The sequence below is a fragment of the Capra hircus genome, chromosome 24 (assembly GCF_001704415.2).
Source record: "Capra hircus breed San Clemente chromosome 24, ASM170441v1, whole genome shotgun sequence".
Taxonomy (NCBI): domain Eukaryota; kingdom Metazoa; phylum Chordata; class Mammalia; order Artiodactyla; family Bovidae; genus Capra; species Capra hircus.
The window spans coordinates 60,858,357-60,885,221 of record NC_030831.1 but is presented as its reverse complement, the minus strand read 5'-3'; the positions used below and the strand labels follow the sequence as shown (position 1 = coordinate 60,885,221).

Below are 26,865 nucleotides of genomic sequence, written 5' to 3'. Positions count from 1 at the left end.
TTATTCACAATTTCATTCAGGTTGTCAGTTAATCTGATGTTTAGCAAGTAATCTCTCAAAAGGGGTGCTGACTGTCGACAGATGAAGGTCGAGGATGCTGAGCACAGAGGTGCACACACAGAGTGCTGCGGCTACTCACACGGCACTCTCAGGTTAGTACAGAGAAGTCGGCAACTACAACCCTTGTGGGTTTCTGGAAAACTTCAGTCTCTGGCTTGCTTTGGAACATAATTTCGAATGAACTTTTCATTACTTTGCAAACTTTGCTTTTATTTGTATCATTTTTACCTCTGTTTAAAAAGAGCGAGGATGGGAGTTTTCCAGCTTGTTTTGGAAGAACACACCCAGTTTCATATTAGTGTCTGTCTTGTCATTAAAGAATCTATATTTTACAATAGCCATGGGAAAATAAATGTAAAGTCTTACTGACATTAAGATGTTTAATAGCATAGTAAGAGGGACTCGAAACACACTGCATATCTTGCTGCATGGCGCCTTTCATGAAAACCTGTTAGCATTTGGATAAATGGATTCACAAATTAATAAAACGTATCACATTAAAAATACATTATATTTATTCATCAGGTAACAAACATACTAGTGTTGCTATAGTTCAAAGCAAATGAGAATTCAAACATTTTTTTCTTTAAATCATCTCAGAAATGTTTTCATTTTATACAACATAATGCTTTTTAAACAAAAGTAAACTAAACGAGGTAACTTATAGAGATTATATTCCTAAATTAAAATACATTTAAGTGAATATACAGTTTCTCATTTCTCTTTTGCTTGGCTGGAGGATATAGTGTTTCAAAATGAAAATAAATACACATAGCCAAAATCAAAACCAAAATAAGTATGCAAAAACATTTTATTTATAATAGATCAACATTTTTGACATGAAAGGAAGCCACTTTTAATTTCTCAGGAATGCCTAGAATCCAACAGTTTCCGTAATATACTAGCTAACAATTATTTCACTGTAGGTTAAAGAAATAATTTCAGAATAAACTTTTTAAATGGCTCTGCCTATGGCAACTTATTTTTTATAAGCTTCAATGTGTGGTAAGCTAGTTTTGCCCATGAATGTAATCCAACTATATTCCAAGAGTATTAAAACCAGTTTATACAACAAACATGACAATCACCCATATGTGCTCAAAAGAGAATTCTCTTTACCAAAATACGCATTTTTCAGAAAGGCCTCACATTAAACCCTTAAACCAACCACCTCCCTCCCACGTCCAGGATCCCTCTTTTCTACTGCAAGTTGCCTTACTTGACAGACAACTGCCAGATTCCAGGGGAACTGTACACTGACTTAAGACTCTATGCGATATATGTCAAACACAAGAACAGCCACTGACTTTAAGGGACAAGCTGATGACTGAGACCAATAGTAAGGAAGCCAATGTCTTTTTTTGTCTAGAGGGAAAAAAGCAGCCCCAAACGTCCTGAACTTTTCTGTACCTCTCTGTACTACATAGGATGAAAAGATAATCTCTGAAATTAAAATTCATCAGAAAATTTATCACCTTAAATAGAATGTTTTATGCAAATAAGCATTAACTTTTAGATCCGAGCCATACTTTCTTCTGTATTTCCAGTTGGGAAAAAAAAAATGTCACAATTATTAGCTCTTCTTACTTAAATTTTGTTTGGTATTTAAATCTACTACACACCAGTTGGTAAAATTCACCTTCGTTACCACTCCCCACGCGACACGACACGTGCTCTCCTCCCTCAGGTAAGCCCATTATATTCATATAAGTGATGGGGAGATTTAAATAGCACTTAAAAGAATATTCATGAGAGCGCGGAAATGTTGAAAGTTACATTATTATCTACTGACTGTAGGATTTGTAATTCAGATTCATTACAGCATTATAAATACTGTGTGAATGGAATGCACACAACTCCTACAGACACACAAACTGAAGTCCAAAAGGCACGGAGTAATGCTGGTGGCTCTTTCTAGTCAGTTAAGAAACAATAAAAAGTCTGCATCATACTTTCATAATTTAAATACTTAAGTAATCTCCATTTTTATTACTTTATAACAATGACTTCAAATTTACATTATTTTAAGTACCATTGTAAATAGCTTAGTGTATCATACAAGTATTTGCTAATATCCCATCCAAAAATTAAAAAAAAAACTATTCACTATATATATATATTATATATAAAAAAAATATTCTGAAAGACAAGAACATAGAGGGGGACTTGGTACAGACTATCAGCTCAGCTTTTTCATCACCACAGTTGGAATTCCAAAATTACAGATATACAGCAACAATCAAAAGCAGTGCAAGTGTCTTTGGAGGTTAAGATAAAATTATGATGCAAGAACAAAAAACAGAGCAATAAAAAAGGCAAGTACTTCAAGTACAAGGAACCAGTCTGCTTGAGGTCCATCTCAGTGTTCGCTGGGGCCTCCTTCCCGCTCTTACTTCTTCCTCTGAAACACGTTGGCCAGCATGGCGCCCGATGTTGTCAACTGGCCCATTTTGTTCAAGAATTTGGTCTTCGCATCTTCACTCACTAGGCTTGCAGCAATTGACATTGAGCTAGGAAAAAGATTTTGAAATTCGTGTAAAGCGATTAGAAAATGAAAATTATCTACTTTTTTTCCAAGTCTTTAGTAACAGAACATTAAGAAATACATTCTGAACTGGTATCACAAAAGGGAAACGAACACTTAGGGAGTAGAGCTTTTTAGTAGGTTAGTGGTTTTTGTGTTAATCATTTCTTGAAAGGAAGCAGTGTGGTGTAGTGATTAGGCGCAAGTCTGGAATGAGACTGAAGCTCAATTCTGTCATTCACGAGCTGTGTGACTTTGGGCAAGTTATTTAATCTCTGTTTCCTCATCTATTAAAATGAACGTAATTCTAGTACCTACCTCATAGGGCTATTCAAGGATTAAAAAGGCTTCCCTGGTGGCTCAGCGGGTACACAATCTGCCTGCAATGCAGGAGACTTGGGTTCCATCCCTGGGTCAGGGAGATCCCCTGGAGAAGGGAGGGGCAACCCACTGAAGTATTCCTGCCTGGTAACTTCCATGGACAGAAGAGCCTGGTGGGCTACAGTTCATGGGATTGCAAAGAGTTGGACATGACTGAGCGATGGACACCCGGTTCCCTGATGAGTATACAGTGCTCATTAGCAGAGCCAGACATGTAATAGCAGGTCTAAGTGTTAGTTATGCTTCTTATTATTAGCATTACTTCACCTAATGCTTACAGCAACCCTGGAAGATAGATATTATTTCTATTTTCACGAATGGGTAAACAAAGCCACACTGAGGTCTTCTACTGTGCGGGTAACAGCCCTGTGACATATGCCTGTGTGCGGGGGGCGTGGGAAGAAGAAACATGTCATCAGCCGCCATCTGCACTAGTGTCAATCAGCAACGTCAAATCTTCTTGTTTCTCTTTAGCCAACCTTCTGTGTAGGGAGTAAGCACAACCTAAATGACCACTAAAGACTGCTGACACATCATGCTACTGAACAAAGTATCGACCAGGGACACTTTCCAGTGATTCAACAATCGTGCTGTGACAAGTAGTTTCAGGAGTCCAGCTTTCTGGATTTGCGACTTTGGCCAAGATACTTTAAATCACTGATTCAGTTTCCTCCTCTGTAAAATGCAGTTTGCAACTGTTACTGCAAAATATCTTGAGGTCTAAGTAAGAGAATATGTCTGGCCCTGTCAGAGCCGAGAGCGCGGCGAGCCAGGTACAGGAGCGCAGCAGGCGTCCGCTCCATCTGTGCATGGAGGAATGCTGCCAGCGAGCACTGCTGGTTCTGTGTGGCCTTTAAAGGTGCGCGGCGAGCCACCAGTTCCGCGCTGGCCACGACACCCACCGTGAGCACCTCTTCTTCCTTTTGCTCTTCCACCAGTGCCTCCACCTGTGGTGTCCCCGTGTCTCTGAGCACTCCTCTCTTGCTGGTTTCCCTCTTCCCACAAGTAGTCCTCCACCAGGCTCAGTATCTGACTCTAGTTCTTCAATTACAGAATATACTCACTCTCTATGTTTCAAATAAATTTCCATAGGATGCCTACAAAATAGTTACTGAAACACAACACTTTGCTGAGGGCCAGAATCATCAACTGTTGTATACTAGATAAAGCCAATGTCCCAAGCATTTTTCTCAGACCCTAACTTTAGAAATAACTCCCCAGAGCTCTAATACTTTGGCCACCTGATGCGAAGAACTGATTCGCTGGAAAACACCATGATGTTGGTAAAGACTGAGGGTAGGAGAAGGGGGGGACAGAGGATGAGATGGTTGGATGGCATCACCGACTCAATGGACAGGAGTCTGAGCAAACTCAGGGAGATGGTAAAGGATGGGCAAGCCCGGTGTGCTGCCGTCCATGGGGCTGCAGAGAGTCGGACACGATGCAGTGGCTCAGCACCAACCCCGCTGGTGGGTCTCTCCTTGCTGGTGCTCCTGCCATTTCCCCTCTTCCTGGCAGTGGGTATGAGGGCTCTCAAACTGTCCTCAAATCTTGAGCCTTCACAACGTCTCTATTGTTTGCTTTTATTTCTAATGTCAAGACTTTACAACTGGATTCTTCCGATAATCTTGGATCTGGTCTTCTTGCATTAGTCACTCACCACTTAAATAATCACTTCTGTACATCACACCCCTTCTCAGAATCTTCAGTGGCCACTTACCACCTCCACGATAAAATATGCATGGGATTCAAGAGGCAGCAGCCTAACTCTTGTGTGGGTGTGTGTTTTAAACCAACCATCACTGATTAACTCCTTGACTCCCTTGAGTCATGTTTGCCTAGTCTAACTGTTTGAACTATTCTCAACTTAAATCTCTCTTCTTTGGTGTCTAGCCAAGTTTTAAATTCCATGATGCCTTTCCTTAACACTGTAGGTTGATGGTACTGTTTTCTTTCTGTAGGAAACAGTGTTAAGTCAGAAGATCAGTATTATTTTAGTCTGCATCTAGAAAAACAGGAGACATGGGTCAGATAATATCTGAGATACCATCAAGTCAATGACTCTAAGAGGAGTACAACAATATGCTAAAGGAGCCTGGAAACCAGGACACAGAAGGGAAAGCAGTGCCCAGTGTTTAGCTTGGAGGAGAGTTAGGAGGCTTACGATACCTTCCTATGAAGAATGAAACATATAATATACATCTGCACAGCTGTGTATATCTATAGAGACCTACTGAAGCGTAGCACAATTATCTGGGGAATTTCTTGATGTGGATACCTAGACCTGACCCCAGTGATTCTGATTTTTTCTTTCCAGGGTAGAAGACCCAGGTAGGTATTTTACAAAGCTTTCTAGTATAGAATCACTGCATTATAGCATTTGTTTGTTTGTTTTTCTGAAGAGTTTACATTTTTTATTACTTTGACAAAAGAGTCTGACTCTGATCCCTCTGCCAAAACTTTAGAGAGCAGATGTTACACGAAGGGAGACTTTAACTCAGAATATGAAAGGAGTTTTTTTTTTAAAAACAAGTGGTTAAAAATGAAATGGACTGCTCTGTAAAGTACTGTCTTCTTACTGCAGGCTTTCAAGGAAATCTCAGACCTTTCCATTGCAACTCATAGCCAATCACTTCCCATCACCTGTTGATTCTGCACCTATAGAACCTCTTGCTGCTGGTAAGTCACTTCAGTCGTGTCCGACTCTGTGTGACCCCACAGACGGCAGCCCACCAGGCTCCCTTGTCCCTGGGATTCTCTAGGCAAGAACACTGGAGTGGGTTGCCACTTCCTTCTCCAAAGCATGAAAGTGAAAAGTGAAAGTCGCTCAGTCATGTCTGACTCTTCAAGACCCCATGGACTGCAACCTACCAGGCTTCTCCGTCCATGGGATTTTCTAGGCAAGAGTACTAGAGTGGGGTGCCATCGCCTTCTCTGATACTTCTGGCCTTTTTTAAAAATTATTTATATCCTAGAATATTTCTCTCCCTCTCCACATCACTCTATCTTACAAATGGAAGACCACTGCTCCTTCTCTTTTAAATTCCTGTTTGATTTTTTGACACCACTCTGAATTGCCTCCTAATTCTCAGTGAAGCTTCTCTTGAAGTGAAGTGTTAGTTGCTCAGTCATGTCTGACTCTTTGCGACCCTTTGGACTATAGTCTGCCAGGCTCCTCTGTCCATGGTATTCTGCAGGCAAGAAGACCGGAGTGGACTGCCATGCCCACTTCCAGGCAAACGTCCTGACCCAGGGACTGAGCCCGAGCCTCCTGCACTAGCAGGCGGGTTCTTTGCCACTGAGCCACCTGGGGGCCCGAGCTTCTCCCAGATGCTGCATTTCAAACACTGGTCTAATTTTATGTCTGAGCCCTCTTTCCAAGTGAGATCCGTCCACCTCCACCCCTCTAATTACCACCACTATTTTACTAGTTCCTAAATCTCAGTAACTGCTTACAGTGCTTTTCTAACTGTACTTCAAACTGTGAATAAACACTTCTCTTCAGAATAGCTCCCCTGGGTTGTACTGTGCCATCACCCAACCTGGGAACCCTTAGATTCTAGCTCTCTCTTAGTCTAACCTGTTGCCAAGTTAAACCGAACTCACATTTGACTATATCCTGAATCCACCTTATTTCTCATACTCACTGTTATATATAAGCTAAGTAGTGAATACGTGAGGATTCATTATGTCATGTTTATTTTTGTGTCTATTTGAAATTCTGTGGATTAAGAATTAAAAAAAAATGATAATACAGGAGATGTGAATAACACAGGGAAACTATGATTATCAAAGTGAACTTTTCTTTTTAAATGGAAGGTCATATAACCAAAGGCGGCTCAGGACGGTACAGAGACTTCTTTCTTGTAAACTCCTGCATGCGAATTTATGAAATGTCATTTAGAAGGTATTTCACATATAATTTCTCTCAATTTTAGTCCCAAACCTTTTACATTTTAAACTAATAAGGCATCAAAAATGTTCATATTAAATGTATAAAAATGAACAGAATTATATGCTTTAATGTTAACTTTATGGATTTTGTGTTCAGAGTAGAAACCTATCAAAGTATTTCTATTTTATAACTTTCCATGGCTAAAATGATAGAAGAGCTCCCACCAGTCCAGGAGACTAAGGCAACGGTTCTGAGCTGTGCTAAGGGGCAAAAGACTGCCCGTGTTTGTGTGCGTATTGGGGCTGGAACTGTGGAGGAGCGTCTGTACGGGCACCTGGCCTGACAAGATGAAACACTTATTCCTGGGAGTCACTTTTATAAAGGAAACACCTTTGAGTTTTTCATGCCTAAACAGATTCCACTTAAGATTAACTGTCCAAGGTTACTTTAGAAAGAGTACAACAGACTATTTATAAATTACTTCCTATCCTGAAATGACCAACTTTATTCTTCCACACCTATGTTCACATTTTAATTTCACTAAATCTCTGAGCTCTAGTTAGTTTGGTCAGAAGCACGTGACTAGAACACCTACACACTGACAGCCCTTTATGCAGTGAATCCATTAACTGCCCCAACTCTTGTCACAAATTTTTAGAAACTATTTCCACCAGTGATTCTCAAACCCAACTACCTATCAGAATCTCTTTGGAAGCTTTTCTTTTCTTTTCAATATTTTATTGAAGTATAGCTTATAAAGGCATCCCTGATAGCTCAGTTGGTAGAGAATCCGCCTGCAATGCAGGAGACCTGACCTGGAAAAGGTCAGTTTTCATTCCATTCCCAAAGAAAGGCAATGCCAAAGAAAGCTCAAACTACCGCACAATTGGCCTCATCTCACACACTAGCAAAGTAATGCTCAAAATTCTCCAAGTCAGGCTTCAACAGTACGTGAACCATGAACTTCCAGATGGTCAAGCGGGATTTAGAAAAGGAAGAGGAACCAGCACATTGCCAACATTCATCAGATTACCGAAAAAACAAGAAAGTTACAGAAAAACATCTATTTCTGCTTTATTGACTACACCAAAGCCTTTGACTGTGTGGATCACAACAAACTATGGAAAATTCTTCAAGAGATGGCAATACCAGACCACCTGACCTGCCTCTTGAGAAATCTGTATGCAGGTCAAGAAGCAACAGTTAGAACTGGACATGGAACAACAGACTGGCTCCAGATCAGGAAAGGAGTACATCAAGGCTGTATATTGTCACCCTGCTTATTTAACTTATATGCAGAGTACATCAAGAGAAATGCTGGGCTGGATGAAGCAACAAGCTGGAATCAAGATTGCCAAGAGAAATATCAATAACCTCCGATATGCAGATGACACCACCCTTACTGCAGAAAAGTGAAGAACTAAACAGCCTCTTGATGAAACTGAAAGAGGAGAGTGAAAAAGTTGGCTTAAAATTCAACATTCAGAAAAGTAAGATCATGGCATCTGGTCCCATCACTTCATGGCAAATAGATGGGGAAACAATGGAAACAGTGTCAGACTTTATTTTCTTGGGCTCCAAAATCATGGCAGATGGTGACTGCAGCCATGAAATTAAAAGACACTTGCTCCTTGGAAGAAAAGCTATGACCAACCTAGACAGCATATTAAAAAGCAGAGACATTACTTTCCCAACAAAGGTTTGTCCAGCCAAAGCTATGGTTTTTCCAGTAGTCATGTATGGATGTGAGAGCTGGACAATAAAGAAAGCTGAGTACCAAAGAATTGGTGCTTTTGAACTGTGGTGTTGGAGAAGACGCTTGAGAGTCCCTTGGACTGCAAGGAGATCCAACCAGTCCATCCTAAAGATCAGTCCTGAATATTCATTGGAAGGACTGATGCTGAAGCTGGAACTCCAATACTTTGGCCACCTGATGCGAAGAACCAACTCATTGGAAAAGACCCTGATGCTGGTAAAGATTGAAGGCAGGAGGAGAAGGGGACGACAGAGGATGAGATGGTTGGATGGCATCACTGACTCGATGGACATGGGTTTGAGTGAACTCTGAGAGTTGGTGATGGACAGGGAGGCCTGGCGTGCTGCAGTCCATGGGGTCGCAGAGTCAGACACGACTGAGTGACTGAACTGAACTGAACTGATAGATGATATACAATATTATGTAAGTTAAAGGTGTACAATGTAATGATTCACAATTTTTAAAGGCTATATTCCATTTATAGTTATTTTAAAATATTGGCTATATTCCCTGTATTGTACAATATATCCTTGCAATTTATATATAATAGTTTGTTCCTCTTAATCTTCTAGCCCTAAATTGCCCCTCCCCCTTTCCTCCACCCTTCTCAGTCGGTTCAGTCGCTCAGTCGTGTCCGACTCTTTGCGATCCCATGAATCACAGCACCCCTGGCCTCCCTGTCCATCACCAACTCCTGGAGCCCACCCAGACTCATGTCCATCGAGTCAGTGATGCCATCCAGCCATCTCATCCTCTGTCATCCCCTTCTTCTCCTGCCCCAAATCCCTCCCAGCATCAGAGTCTTTTCCAGTGAGTCAACTCTTCACATGAGGTGGCCCACAGTACTGGAGTTTCAGCTTTAGCATCATTCCTTCCAAAGAAATCCCAGGGCTGATCTCTTTCAGAATAGACTGGTTGGATCTCCTTGCAGTCCAAGGGACTCTCAAGAGTCTTCTCCAACACCACAGTTCAAAACCATCAATTCTTTGGCGCTCAGCCTTCTTCACAGTCCAACTCTCACATCCATACATGACTACTGGAAAAACCACAGCCTCGACTTGACGGACCTTAGTCAGCAAAGTAATGTCTCTGCTTTTGAATATGCTATCTAGGTTGGTAGTAACTTTTCTTCCTAGGAGTAAGCGTCTTTTAATTTCATGGCTGCAGTCACCATCTGCAGTGGTTTTGGAGCCCCCCAAAATAAAGTCTGACACTGTTTCCACTGTTTCCCCATCTATTTGCCATGAAGTGATGGGACCAGATGCCATGATCTTACTTTTCTGAATGTTGAGCTTTAAGCCAACTTTTTCACTCTCCACTTTCACTTTCATCAAGAGGATTTTTAGTTCCTCTTCACTTTCTGCCATAAGGGTGGTGTCATCTGCATATCAGAGGTTATTGACATTTCTCCTGGCAATCTTGATTCCAGCTTGTGCTTCTTCCAGTCCAGTGTTTCTCTTGATGTACTCTGCATATAAGGTAAGTAAGCAGAGTGACAATATATAGCCTTGACGTACTCCTTTTCCTATTTGGAACCAGTCTGTTGTTCCACGTCCAGTTCTAACTGTTGCTTCCTGACCTGCATATAGGTTTCTCAAGAGGCAGGTCAGGTGGTCTGGTATTGCCATCTCTTGAAGAATTTTCCATAGCTTATTGTGATCCACACAAAGGCTTTGGCATACTCAATAAAGCAGAAACAGATGTTTTTCTGGAACTCTCTTGCTTTCTCCATGATCCAGCGGATGTTGGCAATTTGATCTCTGGTTCCTCTGCCTTTTCTAAAACCAGCTTGAACATCTGGAAGTTCACAGTTCACATATTGCTTAAGCCTGGCTTGGAGAATTTTGAGCATTACTTTACTAGCGTGTGAGATGAGGGCAATTGTGCGGCAGTTTGAGCATTCTTTGGCATTGCCTTTCTTTGGGATTGGAATGAAAACTGACCTTTTCCAGTCCTGTGGCCACTGCTGACTGTTCCAAGTTTGCTGGCATATTGAGTGCAGCACTTTCACAGCATCATCTTTTAGGACTTGCAGCAGCTCAGCTGGAGTCCCGTCCCCTCCCCTCCACCCTTCTGGTAACCACTAGTTTGTTTTCTGTACCCGAGTCTGTTTCTTTTTTGTTGTATCCATAATCCTGTTGTATTTTTCAGATTCTACATAAATGATATGATACAGTATTTGTCTTGCCCTGACTAATTTCACTTAGTAGAATACGCTCTTCTTTATGGTGTAGTAGTATTGCATTCTGTGTGTGTATACATACAGACACACACACATCTTTATCCATTCATCTGTTCATAGACACTTAGTCTGCCTTCCATATTTGTCAATTGTAAATAATGCTTCTATGAACATTGGGGTGTAAGTCTCTTTGAATTGGTATTTGGCTGGAAGCTTTTAAATATACAAATCTCTAGGCCGACTCAGAAAGATGAGGGCACAAAGAATGAGGCAGAGATCTGAATTTTAAATTCCCTAGATGGTTTATGGATTAGTATTGTGAACTGCCCATTTAAAGGCTTTTCTTGCCTTCTAAATTAATTACCACAAAACAACACAATATAAAACACTTGACCCACTGACAAAAATTTTATGTAGAGAAGTTAAGGTTAACAGAAAGCCATAAAAAAGAATTAAGGTTTTACCCTTGAGGCTCTTGGACGGTCTTGTTCTCTACTTTTTGTTCACATTCTTTTATCATGGAAGTCAAAATAACCTGATTAAAAAAAAATTGACTTTAGTGAAATATAGGTAGCAGAGTAAAATTAAAGTTTTTAATTGAGTATTTAATATTGCCATAAGCTAATATGTTAATTAAAAGAGGAAACTTTTGGCAGTTACTTTGTTAAAGGCTTGCCTCTTGTTTGTTCTATTCTACAGATAGCCTTCATCTTCAATGCAAAAATCCTGAACAAAATATCAGCAAGTTGAATCTACCTTCATCTATTAATAAAAGGAATTATGCATCATAACTAAGTGGGATTTTTACAGGGTTCAGAGGTTGCTTTAGCATATAAAAACCCATTAATATCAAATATTGTGAGAGAATAAAAAACCATAATTATGTAATCATCTCAACTGACTCAGAAAAATACATTTAACAATATCCAACCACCCCTCATGATAAAAATACTCAACCAACCAGCAACAAAAACAAATTCCCTCAGGCTGGTAAAGGGCAGCTATAAAATGTACAAAGCACACCAGGGAAAAAGCTAAAAAGAGGGAAAGAAAGCAATTCCCCATCACGATTTTAACATGTCTTTCATAGCTGATAGAACAACTAGATCACAAAAAGTTAATACAAATATAAGAGAACTGGCTCATAAAATTACCTACCTTTACCTCATGAAGCAAAAATCCATGGATCAATAAAGAAATAATGGAAATGAGAATCTAATTTGGACCAAATGATAACAAAGCTACAGTGGAGCAAAAGGGACGTGGCTAAAGGAACACTGACAGGCTTGCATTTATGTATCAGAAAAGAAGAAAAGTTAACAAGTGAAAAACCCAAGCTTCCTCCTTAAGGAGTTAGAAAAACAGGAAAAAAAAAATCAAACCTAAAGAAAGCAGAAGGAAATAAAGATGAAAACAGCAGTCAAACTAAAAAACAGAGAAAAATCAACAGTCAAAAATTCAATATTTGAAAAGGTTAATAAAATTCATAACCCCTAACAAAACTACTTTAAAAAGAAAGCAAAAAGCAAATTAATATCAGAAGTAAAAAGGTATAGCAATATAGAGCCTACACTAAGGAAAAGGAAAAAAAATACAGTAAAAGTATTAGAAAATAATATATTATTTACTATAATAATGGTGACTTTTCTGCATTTGAAACTTACTTAAAAAATTCAGAGACATTTTATTATTAGAATTAATAATAAAGTTTCTCAGGTTAGTCAGACATAAATTCAACACATAAAAGTTATATACATTTCTACATACCAATAACAAAGTATTAAAAAACATATAATCCTAAAGAAAGTTAGCATTATAGCATTATAAATGTAAGGTGACAGTTTTTTTTAAACAAAATTATAAAACTTTATTGAAAGACATTAAAGGAGACATAAACAAATGTAAGGTACAGTCTGTTCTGCATGCGTGCGTGCTCTGTTGCTAAGTCGAGCCTGACTATTTTCGACCCCACGGACTGTCCATGGGATTTTCTAGACGAGAATACTGGAGTGGACTGCCATTTCCTCCTCCAGGGGACCTTCCTGGCCCAGGGACGGAACCTGCGTCTCTTGCACCTTCTGCATTGGCAGGTGGATTTTTTTTTTTTTTTTAAACTACTGAGCCATCTGGGAAGCCCCATGTTCTAGATAGAAGACTCGAAATTATGAAGTTGATGTCTCTCCCAATTAATTTATAGAATCAATTAAACTTCATCAGAATCTGAACAAGATCATTCTAGGAACCTTGTTTAATGCAAAAATTTACATAAAAATGATAAGGGTTATGAAAAGTTCTAAAAAAATGACAGGATGCTGAATCTGCCCTGTTAGATTTCAGGACTTTTTAACAAGCAACTGTAATAAAGACAGTTCATTACAATGATACAGTTCATATCAACGTTATAATAAACAAGGAGATGAGCAGGAAACAATGTTCCTGAGTAAGAGATGCAGGAATACAAGGAAACATCAGATATGAAAGAAGCGGCACTGCCAGTCAGTACAAGACATAATGAACTGTTCCGTAAACAGCAACGGGACAGCTGGTCATCTGCACAGAAAAAAGCACAATCTACGCACTGCCTCATACCATACATAAAAACTAATTTTAGATGGATCATGAATTTTATTGTAAAAATACAATTTTAAACATTTTAAGAAGAAAGTATAGGAGATCATGTCTTAGAAAGATTTAAAGAATCTATTAAAATTAAAAATCAGTGTTCAAATAGGCCAAAAATATGAAAAAAAATTGGGAAAAGATATTCATAAAATACAAAATGAATAGAATACTGGTATTCCAATTATACAACAAACATCAAAGAAATAACAGGAAAAAATATCATCCAAAGTGAGAAAAATGGGCAAAAACCCTAAAAAGGCTTTGATGTTCGTGAGCACATAGAGGACTCCAGGTCTGAAAACAATCAGGGAGATGCAATGAAAGCCGTCACGAGATGCCGCTTTGTTACCGAATCAAAGAAGCCCAAACACATCGAGCACTGACGAAGACGTGGAGGAAAAGGTTGCAACTCTGGCGTGTCCGTGCAGGGCAGCACTCACCACCGGTGAGCTCAGAGACGGAAGCTTTGCTGGCGGCGAACTGTGTGAGAGCTGAGAGTGAGCATGGACTACTGGGAGGAAACAGGTGTGGTGCGGGGATAACGGGCAGATTTTGGTTTTGTTTTGTTTAGGACGGGAGAGTCAAACATGGGAATAGGCTAAAGAAAAGCTGATAGAAAAACAGATTAATGACATAGAATAGGAAACAAATGATACAACAGGGACAGAACCTGTGTCTTCTGTCCTGAGGACAGAGGAAGATAAACAGAATGAGAAGCGTTATGAGGAAATGGAGACAGAAAATAGAAACTCTGCCTCTAAGAAAGCTGATGGTCTGAGATAATACTGCACAGCATTTTGCAGATAAAAAGCATTTCACATACATTCCTTGCTAAATCCTAGACAGTTCGTTGTGCCTACTTTAGAGAATTGAACAGAGAGATGCAAAAGGAGCTGCTTAAGATCTCATCACTAGTTAACAAATCCGTAAGATGACACTGAACTCGATTTGAAAAAATTAAGCACAGCCTGCCATCAGGCCTCACACGAAGAGGAATGAAAGTCTGAACAGGAGATAATGAACCTCCCAGTGGTGCTAGTGGTGAAGAAACCGCCTGCCAATGCAGCAGACATGGAGACAAGGCTGGATCCTGGGTCGGGAAGATCCCCTGGAGGCGGGCACGGCAACCTACTCCAGTGTTCTTGCCTGGAGAGTCCCATGGACAGGGGAGCCTGGAGGCCTACAGTCCACGGGGTTGCAAAGAGTCAGATACGACTGAAGCGACTTAGCACGCACACGTAGGAGATATTAAAACACATGAGCATGGTGCCGATGGTCACAATGGCTTAATCATGACAGCAGCTTACTTCGTGCTCTGGAGAAAGATGTTCCATGTCGATGCGTAAACATCTGAGACCAGGTAAAAAGTGATTAACCATTAAATCCTCTGAAATGACTTGAGAGAAAGTAGTTAAGGACATTTGCAAAAACCAAACTGGTATGTCCAACAGAACAACAGCAGCAGATTTCTCAAATGACGGCTGTGGTATGCTGATCACTTAGGGCCAACAGGCTTCCCTCAAGCATCATTCTTATCTGTTGAGTTAGTTACTTATCAAGAGTCAACTGTGTTTATTGCCACAAATCTCTTCGTGTCAGAAGCATTCATTATTGTTACAGCACAGTTTAATAACTAGGTATGTAAACATATGAAATAATAAGGGTGAAAATGAAATCATGAAATTTAACTGGATGTTTAAATGAGGATAAAAAGAAAATTAATGTTTCCATGACAATTAAGTTGAAAGTCCAGTTGCTTAAAACATTGCTGTTTAAAATATATGCATATTAAAATATAAAGAAAAATACAAAAATCTAGAAAAATTCAGTATCCATTATCAGAAATGTTTCCGGATTCTCTTTAAACAAACTTAAGTTGAAATTCATAGACAATTATATTACAAACGTGATTATTCTAAGAAGGCTGATGTTTAAAACTCTAATCAGCAGACTGACAAAAGAAATGCCTTAACTTTACATCAAAAGATTGGTAAAATAAGTTATATTTATGTGTTTTAAGTTAAAAGAAGCTACCTTAAATATATATTATTTTCTACATTTCTTACTTCAACCATTCTGTTAAACTGACCCATACTGGTCCTGATTGAATTGGGCGAGAGAGGTTTCGCTGTAATACGTTTACTACTCCCTTTATTTCTTAGTCATATGAGTTTTAGTTGATTATATGACATTGAAAGGAGTCAGGAAAGCAGATGCATTTCTCAAGAAAACAATTCACCCTGTTCATTCACATTACTTAACAACACTTTCTCACCTATCATAGTTGTGAGCCATTTAAAAATAGTTCTTATTTAATATTATACCATGTTAGTATTAAAGTGAAAAATGCCAGTAAGTGACTTCCCCTATAAAGATGAGCTGATTTTTCTGAAGCAAATTATAATAAACTTTATTAAGTAAAAAAATCCATATAACTACTGCTTTGAAAATACAGTTATTTTCAAGAGAGAGAGGAATAAAGCCTCCTCTCTCCCTACTCACTGTTTGGTCCTCTTCCCCATGAAATCCCACAGTCTTTCTTAGGAGCTGGAAACTTATAGGTCATTTAGTCCTATCTGATGTTAGAAACCACCTCTACCTCATCCATGAGTGATGGTCATAAGGCCTCTGACTGCAAAACAGTGACAGGACATTCAGTTTCACAGAAGAGGTCACTGTACTTTTAGATAACTCAGAAAGCTCTTCTCAGACCACAGGCCTCCCTGCTCGTCAGCGTTTACACAAATGGGCCTAAGTTTTTTTCATAACCACCTTTAAAATAATTTTCAAATTATCTTTTCATCGCTAAACCATTCTAAGTCAAATATTTCTAGACTCCTTCAAATTTTATATTAAACGTCACTTCTTGACGCAACACCTTGCCAAACCTATTGAAACATGATGCTGTGTCCCATCAGCTCAGGATGCCGTGGAACACGGCGCAGACACAGGCAGCGTGGTTCTCCCGGGGGCCATAACGCCCCTGTAGACACAAGCACAAGCCCTGACTCAGGCAGAAGTGCTCGCACAGGGCCTACTGTTGGGAGGCTGCTTCCCCTTGCTACGCTGGTGCGGAGGCTTCTTCCTGTGTGTCCTCTGCAGTGACAGTCTGTGCGTGCCTAACCATGCAGTGACGCCCCTTCCATACGGATGCCTCTGCTGTCAGAAACCACCACACAGAGCTGAAAGTTTTGACCTTTCTTTTTTTGACTTTCTCATTTTCTTTGAGGTATATTCTTTTTGAAACTCTAAGAAAACTTAAGATTGCACATAACTTTTCACTGAAGTTTGTAAACATTACTTCTGCAAAGTTTAGGGAACAGGTACAAACATATCTGTTTTCTTTCTTTGACATGCCACACTCTGAAATGCCATTATTACTTTCTTGTAAGGGTCTTGCCACTTCTCCATTACTAAAGAGTCCTTCCTTGAGAATTCACAACTATTACTTCCTCTTCTTGCTTCCTCTATCTTCTCTAAGTTGAAAATGCCAACAAGATAAACTAGGAATGATGGTAAGTTCTGCTTTTACCAGAATTAAACTTATAGAAAATATGTGGTTAGCTGAGGCAAAATTATCAAACTACGGTATCTCTGCCCATTTTATAATCTATATGATAAAAAGTAGCTAACGTCAGCCATGTGACTAGGCAATTCGCAGTAGGTCCCAAAATGAAGTGCTCTCAGCCGTGCATCGAGCTTCAAGCTTGACACTTTGGAAAGGACCAGCAGCTCCTTACCACCCGGTTCCACATTTCTGCTTTCCCTCCCACCACTTCTTTCCGTCCCAGCCCTAATCCTCTGGTCATGTTGTGCGGCGCGCACTTTCACAGTCCTGGGCAAGTGCTCAGCGCTCACTCCTTTTTCAACCTCTTACTTCCCCTTTCTAGGGCTATTCTGCTTTTAATGGGAAAGCCTGAAAGCTGGAGCTTGTTCTGCCCATCATTATCTTTACTTCCTTCTTAGTTTTATTTCATTTTTATTTCTTAGTTTTATTTTACTAGGTCTAGGATAGTAGAGAGAACATTTAACAGGACAGCTAAAGTTCACTGTTGTGGTCACAATTTTGCTTTTAACTATTAAAAAACAGAAGTCACTAATGGCTTCAGGTTTTAGTTTAATCATTTATAGAAAGCAGTGAGTGACACGGCTTAGATGAGCTCTGAGGCTTCCTCCAGTTCTGCTATCAATGTCAATGATTAGCCTGGGTGGCCCCATATTTTTTTTTTCAATGAGTGATATGTCTCCAAGAGATATTCATAGGATCATAAAGGTAGTTAAACATTCATTAAAAGTGAATGCCAGGACATAGATAAGGCTTCCTTTTGATTAACAGAGAAGCCTCAGCTGTAGTTCATTTGTGGCTTAAGTCATACAGCCGATTAACACAGACAAAATTTTAGTCAGTGTTTTCAAAACTATAGAACATATAAAAACGGAAGACTCAAAGTTGTCTTTTAAAATTAGGGGATGGCGAGAATGGAGGTGGGGCAAGTCAGCTCAAATTTTTAAGCTTCTACTCTACTTCTTATCTGAGCTGAAGAAAGCATTCTGCTTCTCAACGTTTGACAATTGAGGTTCACAGCAAAGCGGACCCTTAAATACAGACACACAGAATAAGGCGAGGATACAGCAGCAGGAAAGTGCACTGTAGGCTTCAAAGAGGTGGGTGGCGATGTCCAGCCGCTTAGAGTCCACGATCTGCAAGTTGTTCACCAAGGCTAACTTATGCAGGTGCGGTATAACAACTGGAAAGAGAGAGAGAAATGGTTAATTTAACCTAAAATGTCCTTTATCCATTTGAAAAATAATATTTTATAAAATTTTATTTTAATTTTGGATGATTTCAAAAGATCACCCACATCCTATACTTGCTTTTTCTTACTAGGGAAGAAAGCATGTTTTTTCAGAATAAACAGTGATCCAGAATTTGGGAGAAATAGATTATAGCATGCCATTATAACCTAATTGTGAGGATGTATACAGGTCATTTGGCTTCACTGCAATTCAGTTTCCCAATCTGAAAACTGAAAACCAAATAAATAAATGTAAACAACCTACCTCTTGTGTTATTATTATAAAGTTTATATAAATCAGGTATTATTGTTGCTATTAAAAGATAAATACAGTATACTTATTCTCTTTCAATATCAAATTATTTCACTACTTCATGAAAATATTACTGACTTTAGTTTCTCAAGTTCATAGCAAAGACCAGTGTCCAACAGCACAAGGTGGCTGAGTTTTCAAGTCACTCAATGGGCTCAATATCTGGTATGTCAATGAACAGAGTAAAATTTCAAAAATACAGACAGCACACTACTAAAATAAAAGCAGCGGCCCAAGAAACAATAGCCACTCCAGCAACGCTGAGCACTCCTACCGCCAAAGACCATGACCTCTAAACACCACTTCCCACTAAAACCAGGGCTCCTTGGAGAAACGGCTCCAGGGTAAGTGGCTATCAAGCTGTTGATCTCAGGGCCCCTTTCTAGTCCCTGCTTGGGTGGGGGACTCCAAACCGGGTTCATGAGCTCATATTCTGACCACTTTCAGTGACTCCTTTCACGTTTACATCGAATTTGCATATATTACAGCCACAATCTCCTTATTGAAAAATCTTCTTTCTCAATAGATCAGCACTATAATTACAATCTTTAAGCTTACTTTAGTAAATGTAAAAAAAAAAAAAAAACCCACAAAAACTTAGGACAACAACGGCCATTTTTAGGGGACTTTTTGACTTGTCAAAATTAGTAACAGTATACTTAAGAGGTATTCTGAAGACAAAAACTTCAGCTCTTCATTGAATTCCTAATGAATTCACTGAAACTTTGATTCATTAACTGGCATGCTGAGGCCTCAACAAAACAGTGGCTCTGAGACAGTCTCTCAAAGAGTCTTTATTTCATTTCTGCCCAAACTTACCTTCCTTGCCCTTGTTATAAAAGCGAGGCCTCTCTATTCATTTTGCTCATGCTCTGTTATTTCTTATTCAAGCAATCCTTTCCTCAATGTTTTTCTCAGAAACTCAACAACCACACTACACAATATCCCCTTAAAACTGCTCAACTAGAAAACAAACCTAAACAAGTTTCTTTACATTCTAGTCTACTGACAGTTAAAGGCGATCATTTAGGATCTTCCTAAATCTCTGAAGATAGACATTTATTACAGAATTCAATAGGATCTTCCTAAATCTCTGAAGATAGACATTTATTACAGAATTCAACATTTCATTATATAAGTACTGTCCTGTAACAACTAATTCACTCAACTGTTAACCCCTCAGATGGAGATACATGGTTAAAAGATTTAATAACCTAAGTGTGAGTATTTCTACAAATGACCTTCAGTGGGCAAGGAAAATAGGAAACACACAATATAAGGCCACTTCTGGAGCCTTTCACTTAAAGATTCAAAACTGCAAACAAAGTACAGACAGATCAATAGGAAACTTTCTAAAAATAGACTTTAGTAAAGTTCCAAAATATATTCTGGGGTAGATCCAGTAGCAAAAATGAAGGGAATCATGTCTTCTCTTTTTAGAAATGGGCTGAGATCTAAAATAAGGAACTAAAAAAAAAAACCCCACTGATTTGAAATGTAAAACTGCCATGTTAGAAAATCTCTGAAGTATGACTGAACGTTTTCAGATAAAGTTAAAAAAGTGGAAAACAAACAAAATTGTATCATATTCTGAAAAATATTCCCCGGTGGCTCAGACAGTAAACAGTCTGCCCGCAATGTGGGACACCTGAGTTTAATCCCTGGGTCTGGAAGGTCCCCTGGAGAAGGAAATGGCAACCCACTCCAGTATTCTTGCCTGGAAAATCCTATGGACGGAGGAGCTGGCAGGCTACAGCCCACTGGGTTGCAAAGAGTTGGACACGACTGAGCGGCTTCACTCTCGCTGGAAAAACCAAATGGCCCCTGAGATAAAAATGAAAACCGAAAGGGCCTGTGTTCACTAAGAGTGGGGAAGAAAAAGGGCCACTGGATGAGCCAGTGTCGTCTATTCTCTGAGAAATAGAGGGGAAAAGAGATAGAAAAGCTCAAAAATACCACTCCAAGAAACAGCAGTCACCACCCTGCAACTCTCTGACCCTTCTTTAGTTTGTAACAGTAACTGTCTGTAGACACAGACAGATGGCAATATAGCATCCTTGTCAGTATGCGTTCTACTCTGTATACCATTCATCTCACTAATACAGGACGTTAAGTTCCTTGGGGTGAAGTTTTAAGCAAAAGAGAAACCAACTGACTTAGTAAATATAGAAGTGGAAAAAATTTTTTTGGTCTTAAAACATACTTGTCAATCAATACACAGTTAACTTGTAGAAGGCTTCAGGGATAATAGTTTACTACACCTATTCAAGCATCAGAAACTTCTATTCTCAATCCTTTCTCTAGCCAAATCTTGTTATTTTGGGATCATTATGAAAAGAAAATTTCTTTTTTCTATGCAATGTGTCAACCTTTCTCTTGAATGTACATACAAAGGTTCGATTGTGTTCTCAACCATGTGGCGCCCACCAAAGGTCCACTGACTATTTAGACTGTCCCTTGATTCAATAGCCAAGACCTGCTTCAGGACAATTACAGCCACAATAAAGTTAGTCTAAGCTCCTGCAGAGGGCCATCTGTAAATCTGATGTTGCTATGATGAAGAACTAACCCTACTGCTCACTAAAACACTAAGCCTTTTTCTGTTAACTAATTGTGAAATATGTGAAATATTATTTCCTCCTCATGTTACCAACACTATTACCCATCGAGAAATAATCTTGTGATTGTGTTTTTGTAGCTCCATAAGTGTTCATGCCCTTTTGGACACTGCAGTCCAAATCCTGACAATATTCTTGGTGATAATTCTTATAAACTGACTTAGGAAACCAAGCCTGTGATCCTTTCAAGAGCATGTCAAATGGCTAAAAATAAAAGGACTAAGATGTAGCAGTGCTAACTGTCATGCTTTCGGCGTAATAATTATTGGATGCTTTGATACCACTCAGAAATGGCTGTCACGAAGGTTGAGGCTCACTGTAGAAGTGACAGTATAGAAACCGGAGAAAATGCTTTAGCAGATCATTATGCAGGTTATTTAGCAGATTGACAAGCTGTGACTTAAAACTGTTGAATGGCATGCTAAGTGGAAGAAATGTACACTTTTCATAACATGTCTAAAAACATATAAATTTCCTTAGAAATAACAATTAAATAATAATCTCTGAATATAAGGAGCACAGTTATTTTGAAATTAAGTTACTAAGAACTATTCTAAAAATAACTTGAAATTATTTATGAGTTACTTTTCATATGTCTACAGGATATAGTATAAGAAACCACTGAGTAACAGCAATAATGATCAATCCTCAATAAGAAACTTGTTTCACTTGTAGCTTTCAGTGTATGAAAGACAAAGTGCAGAAAAGGCTTTAACACATGACATATCCTCAGAGAAACTTATGGTTTTGCTCTTACATGTCAATTCAGGAAAAAGAGTAAAAAAAATGCAACTTACACTCATCTCGGAACCTTGGCTCTGCATTAGGCCCAACTCTACCGAATGTTTTTATGATCTCTGTATGCAGAGAATATTGGTCTTGATATTGAGGGTCTTCCAGGAAAGAAGCCAACTGCATTTTCACTCTTTCCAGCAACTTAAAATTGAATATCATACAGTCAGATTGAGGGAAAGACACACACTAAACATGGCTTGCATCACTGGATTCAAATGACTTGTATCAACATGAGTAGAAGTTTGAAATTAAATAAGTACTTCTCTAGTTTTTCAGCTCAGAAAAGAGCCTACATTTTTATGTTTGCCAACTCATTTTATTTTTTTAACACAAATATTCCCTGACAAACTGTAGAAAGATCCCATAATATTTAGGGAGAAAGATAAACGTATGATGATTTTGTGTCTAAGTTAGAATTCTTAAAACAGATAACAGTGTAAGTTACCCACTTATTCACCTTCTGAAAGCAATGAGTCATTAGTGACTTATATATTACTCATATTTCCCTAAAAGAAGTTTTTATTTTGGGATTTAAGAACATGTTGAAATTCTGCCAAGACTGCAAGCTTTGCAGAATGATGTATTTTTTTAAATTTTGCTCCACCAGGGAAATATATATATATATATGTAAGTAAAAAAACAAAAAACACTTTTTCCCACAACTAACAAAGTCGTTTATTTTGTTATAAAAAAACTCTATGACAAAAATTTTACAAAACAGTCTCTCTATATATAATTTGTGTGTGTGTGTGTGTGTGTGTGTGTGTGTGTGTGAAATGTCTATGAGATGGAAAATCTTGTTTTCCATTTAAGTGGCTAATACGCCCACAAATAACTGATTTTCTAGTGTACAGCGTTTTTCACTGTGCAAGGACATGTTCAATCTCATAATAGAGAATAACATTCTGATACTAGTTTTGATAAGTGTCTAACAGCTAATTCGCAGACAGAACCGAACAAACTTCAGAGCACACAGGCTTCCGACTCAAGATGGACTTTGAGGGAGGGAGACTGGCAATCTCCTGAAGCAGGCACGACAGAAGGCCGTCACCGAGACGAGGGCTCTGCCCGGAGACGGCACCAGCCCACAGCACGGCTTGCAGCTTCATGAGTGACAGTTGCCAGAACATCGGCCCCTCTCGCCTCCATTCCCGAAACTGAGGGAGACTGTTCTCTTCAAATCTGCACACGCTAACAGCTGGGAATTTATGCAGACTATCCAGAAGTCTACTGAATAAGAGAAGTCTCTGAAACTAGATCTGCTGTGAAGGATTATTCAATACTGCAATATCCAGACAAGCTTAGAATAGAACATCTGAGAGCTGGCTTATACTGAAGTTTCTAACTGAGAAGAAAGACTAGAGATTGTCTCAGCATATGAAAAGATACGTTTGGAAGGCTGGCTATCATATTTTCACGCACTGAGGTCCCTCTGGCCCATAACTAACTGAGAAATAAAGTGGATGCGTGTGCCCCCTGCCCCCAGCCACAGGGCATGGGTGCGGCCATGCGCTCCCATCCCCTCGGCAGCACATCAGATCAAAGAAACTTCACTCATTTCCTACCTCTCTTTGAATAACTGTTTCCATAATCGTGCCAAAGGCTGGAATCGTAGCAATCCTGACAGAGCTGTTAGAATTAAAGAAGAAAAAAACTGACATTTTCTTTGAGACGAAAAACTGGTTATTATTAAAGTATATATCAAGGTAAGTACAAGGTAAATATAATGTATTAGTTGCTAGCAATGACAAATTAAATTAAAAAAAGCAGACCAAGAAGAATGCTCAAAAGGACAGACAGTATAACTTAAGGTCGCAGTCTGTGGAACTCACAATTCAGGATCACTGGACAAGGTAACAAGGGCCGGAGCAACCCGCTTGTCAACTAACGCTTCACTCATGCCTCGAAGAGTCAGCTGTAAACCAGTCAACATGCAATAAAAAATGGTTTGGTAAACTGGAATGAGAACTGGGTTAGCTGTGACTGAGGATGGGCAGGCAGACTCATTGGCCTTTCTTGGTTTAGTCACCCACATGAGACATTAAAACGTTAAGCCTCTGGTTCATGCCACTGTACTTACTGGTAACAGCGTGTTAGTGAGATTAGCAGAGCACCCCTTCTTGGCTTGGAAGAAATAGTCCATCAGCGTGTTTCAAGTTTTGGAGCTGTTTACTGAGGAACACTACTACTAATAACCCCTTTCAATACATGGCCTTGTCATCAGGCTTACTGCGAAGGCGGACTTGAAAACACAAAACCCACACGTGAATAGTAGTATAATAGTTTAAAACCAAGTAAGCATGATCCCATTTTATTATTTTAAACAGTTAAACCTACTCTTCAATGAATTTAAAAGCTGATGGTTATTTCTTGACAGGCACATTTTGAAAGGGATGCTGAAGGTAAAAGGCAAGGACGACACTTACATTTCAGGGTCACTGGAGAGAGTTATGAGAGCAGGAACAACCCTCTGAGCTACCAGAGTTTCATTCACCCCCTTCACCAACAGCTGATTGGTCAGCGCAGGGGGTATTCACAGGTGATGCATGGAAAGAACAAACAACAATGCCACGGGAAGAAGAAAGAACAATCAAGAGAAAGAGAAAACACAAAAGCAAAACCAAAATTAGAAGCTAAGCCAATATGACTACTGGAGTGCTTAAAAAAGGCAGAGAACGCTTAGGAGGAGAATACAGCTTCCAGAGCCTAGCAGTCCCCGAAAACAGCTTGTCACCAACTCAATGGCAATTTGTACTTTTGGTCACATAGTCTACACAATTTCCAAATTCAATTAAAAGGCAATTTAAAATAAAGCTTTATTCTTTATTCTCATTATTTTTTAAAAGAAGCCAGAAAGACGACATGCTGGGTTCTACAGTAGACTCTTTAAATCAATCTGGTATAATTTTGTTTTGACCAACAAGGTACAAACTGGACTGCCTAAACCAAACTCGAGTGGCTAATTAGCAGCCACCACTGAACTGCTCTCGACTGTTCCAGAGCACGTAAATTTTAAAATCACATGCGAAAATTCCCAGTCTTTCACATCACAGAGCTTTCCTTCTTGAGGTACAGAGACCCAAGACAGCCTAGTGCAAAGCAGTTACTTCATGTGGACATCAGACCTGGGTTCAGACTGCAGCTCTCCACTTATTAGGCATGTGGCCTCACATATATCACACCATCCCTTGAAACTCAGTTTTCTCATCTGAAAATGGTGACTGTCATCTGCCTCCAAGGATCCCTGCACTACTGGCTGCGCACAATGCACTGGAACACTGTGTCTGACAGAGACTAGGCATTCAAAAAATGCACGTGGAATCACGACGCTGACTCAAAGGATGCAAGATTCGTGATCTGTTTAGAAAAAGCAGTTAAATAAGAAATGCTTCCGGTTGGTCCAAGGAGTTAATGCTTACAAATGGTTCACTTCTCTAAAAGCTCAAATTAAAAAAAATATGATAACCACAATTAGACCTATTTCTATAATCTAATTATAAACCAATTTTTTTAGCAGCCAACCCTAAATTGTAGAACAAGAGGACAATATTGAGCTATATGCATTTTGTTTTTATAGAAATCACAGCATTTTATGAGCTTCAACAGAGAAGGGTAACACCTTAATCCTATAATCTCAATTTCAGAATGTAAATACAAATTATTAATCTTAAATGCTAACCTTGTAAAGGAACTAGTCCTCCAAGAAGTTGGAAGATGTCATGGAATTTTTAGTAACAAAAACCCAGCAGGTACTTTTGAATCTGCTTCAGTATTCTGAAATAATTTTTATTTCAACAGAACCATGGATAATTTAGACAGGAATAAAATGACAAAGAATTTCTGTTACTACTTTAAAAGCATTACAGCTGTCAGGTAGAAAGAAACAGGGGGAAGAAATTAAAATGCTGTTAAATAAAACTTTCTTCTCTGTATCATTTTATAAATAAAAGGGCATCCCTGGTGGCTCAGATAGTAAAGAATCTGCCTACAATACAGGAGACCGGGGTTCAATCCCTGGGTCAGGAAGATCCCCTAGATAAGGGAATGGCAACCCAATCTAGTTACTCTTGGCTGGGAAATCCCACAGACAGAGAAGCCTGGCAGGCTACAATTCACAAGGTCACAAAGAGTTGGACTGTTAAATAAAACTCTCTTCTCTGTATCATTTTATAAACAAAATAGCTTAGATTTGAATCAGTAAAATACATTTTGAAAGGTTTATACTGTGCCAGCCAAAAAGCCTTAAAATGGACTCATTCACTGGTCTTAAAAGCCCATGCCTTCTTTAAGTTGTGGTCTTAATATCATATGCTTTATTTCCTTATGACTGATATAAGAAATCATTATATGAAACTAATTTTCTGCATCTTTTGGGAAATCCACTATGTCACACTAGAAGACACATGAGAGAGTCTCTTTCATAAATCAATTTCAATACTAATTTGTTACATCAAGAATATACTTTCTCTAATTTAACAATGACTAGAGTTCCCCTTTTTGTCCTGCTGTCTGAAAACTCAGAGCTAAATTTAGTGTTCAATTTCACTAAGTATCCAATATCAAATTCCTGATATATCCATTTCTCACTTTCTTATCAACAGTTTCTATTCTGACATAAAAAACTTAAAAAATGTTAAGTCCCCTGCTTTTTACATTTTTATTTTGAATTAAGTCATTTTTGGGTGGCAGGGGAAGCAAGCATAATCGTAAATTATAATGTATTAGTATCAAAATAAATCTTATGAAATAATTAATCTTTTAATACAATATTGTTAAGGCTCATTGACAAAAATAATTTTAATATTTCCTGACAACTTTTACTGGCATGCTCAGTAAAACTACTTTTATCATAAATGAATTTGAAAAAATATTGAAATAAGTCTCTCAAATTAGACTCAGAAATTCATAATCAACCTGAGAACA

General features: G+C 38.9%; 1 protein-coding gene across 5 annotated transcripts in view; it reads right to left on the bottom strand.

Moving 5' to 3' along the window:
* KIAA1468 (KIAA1468 ortholog) overlaps nucleotides 427–26,865 on the bottom strand; it is a 107,147-nt gene continuing 80,708 nt past the window's right edge. For 2 of the 5 annotated variants that reach the window (XM_018039531.1, XM_018039533.1), the window contains 7 exons: nucleotides 24,369–24,451; nucleotides 23,508–23,571; nucleotides 21,945–22,083; nucleotides 18,052–18,168; nucleotides 14,728–14,816; nucleotides 11,263–11,333; nucleotides 858–2,570 (listed from right to left, as the gene is read on the bottom strand). In XM_018039531.1, coding sequence (XP_017895020.1) covers nucleotides 2,450–2,570; nucleotides 11,263–11,333; nucleotides 14,728–14,816; nucleotides 18,052–18,168; nucleotides 21,945–22,083; nucleotides 23,508–23,571; nucleotides 24,369–24,451 — 684 coding nt within the window. In that variant the 3' untranslated portion in view covers nucleotides 858–2,449. Of the gene's footprint in view, nucleotides 2,571–11,262; nucleotides 11,334–14,727; nucleotides 14,817–18,051; nucleotides 18,169–21,944; nucleotides 22,084–23,507; nucleotides 23,572–23,774; nucleotides 23,858–24,368; nucleotides 24,452–26,865 lie in introns of those variants that run through there. The other 3 variants (XM_018039532.1, XR_001917163.1, XM_018039534.1) reach the window with 3 other exon arrangements.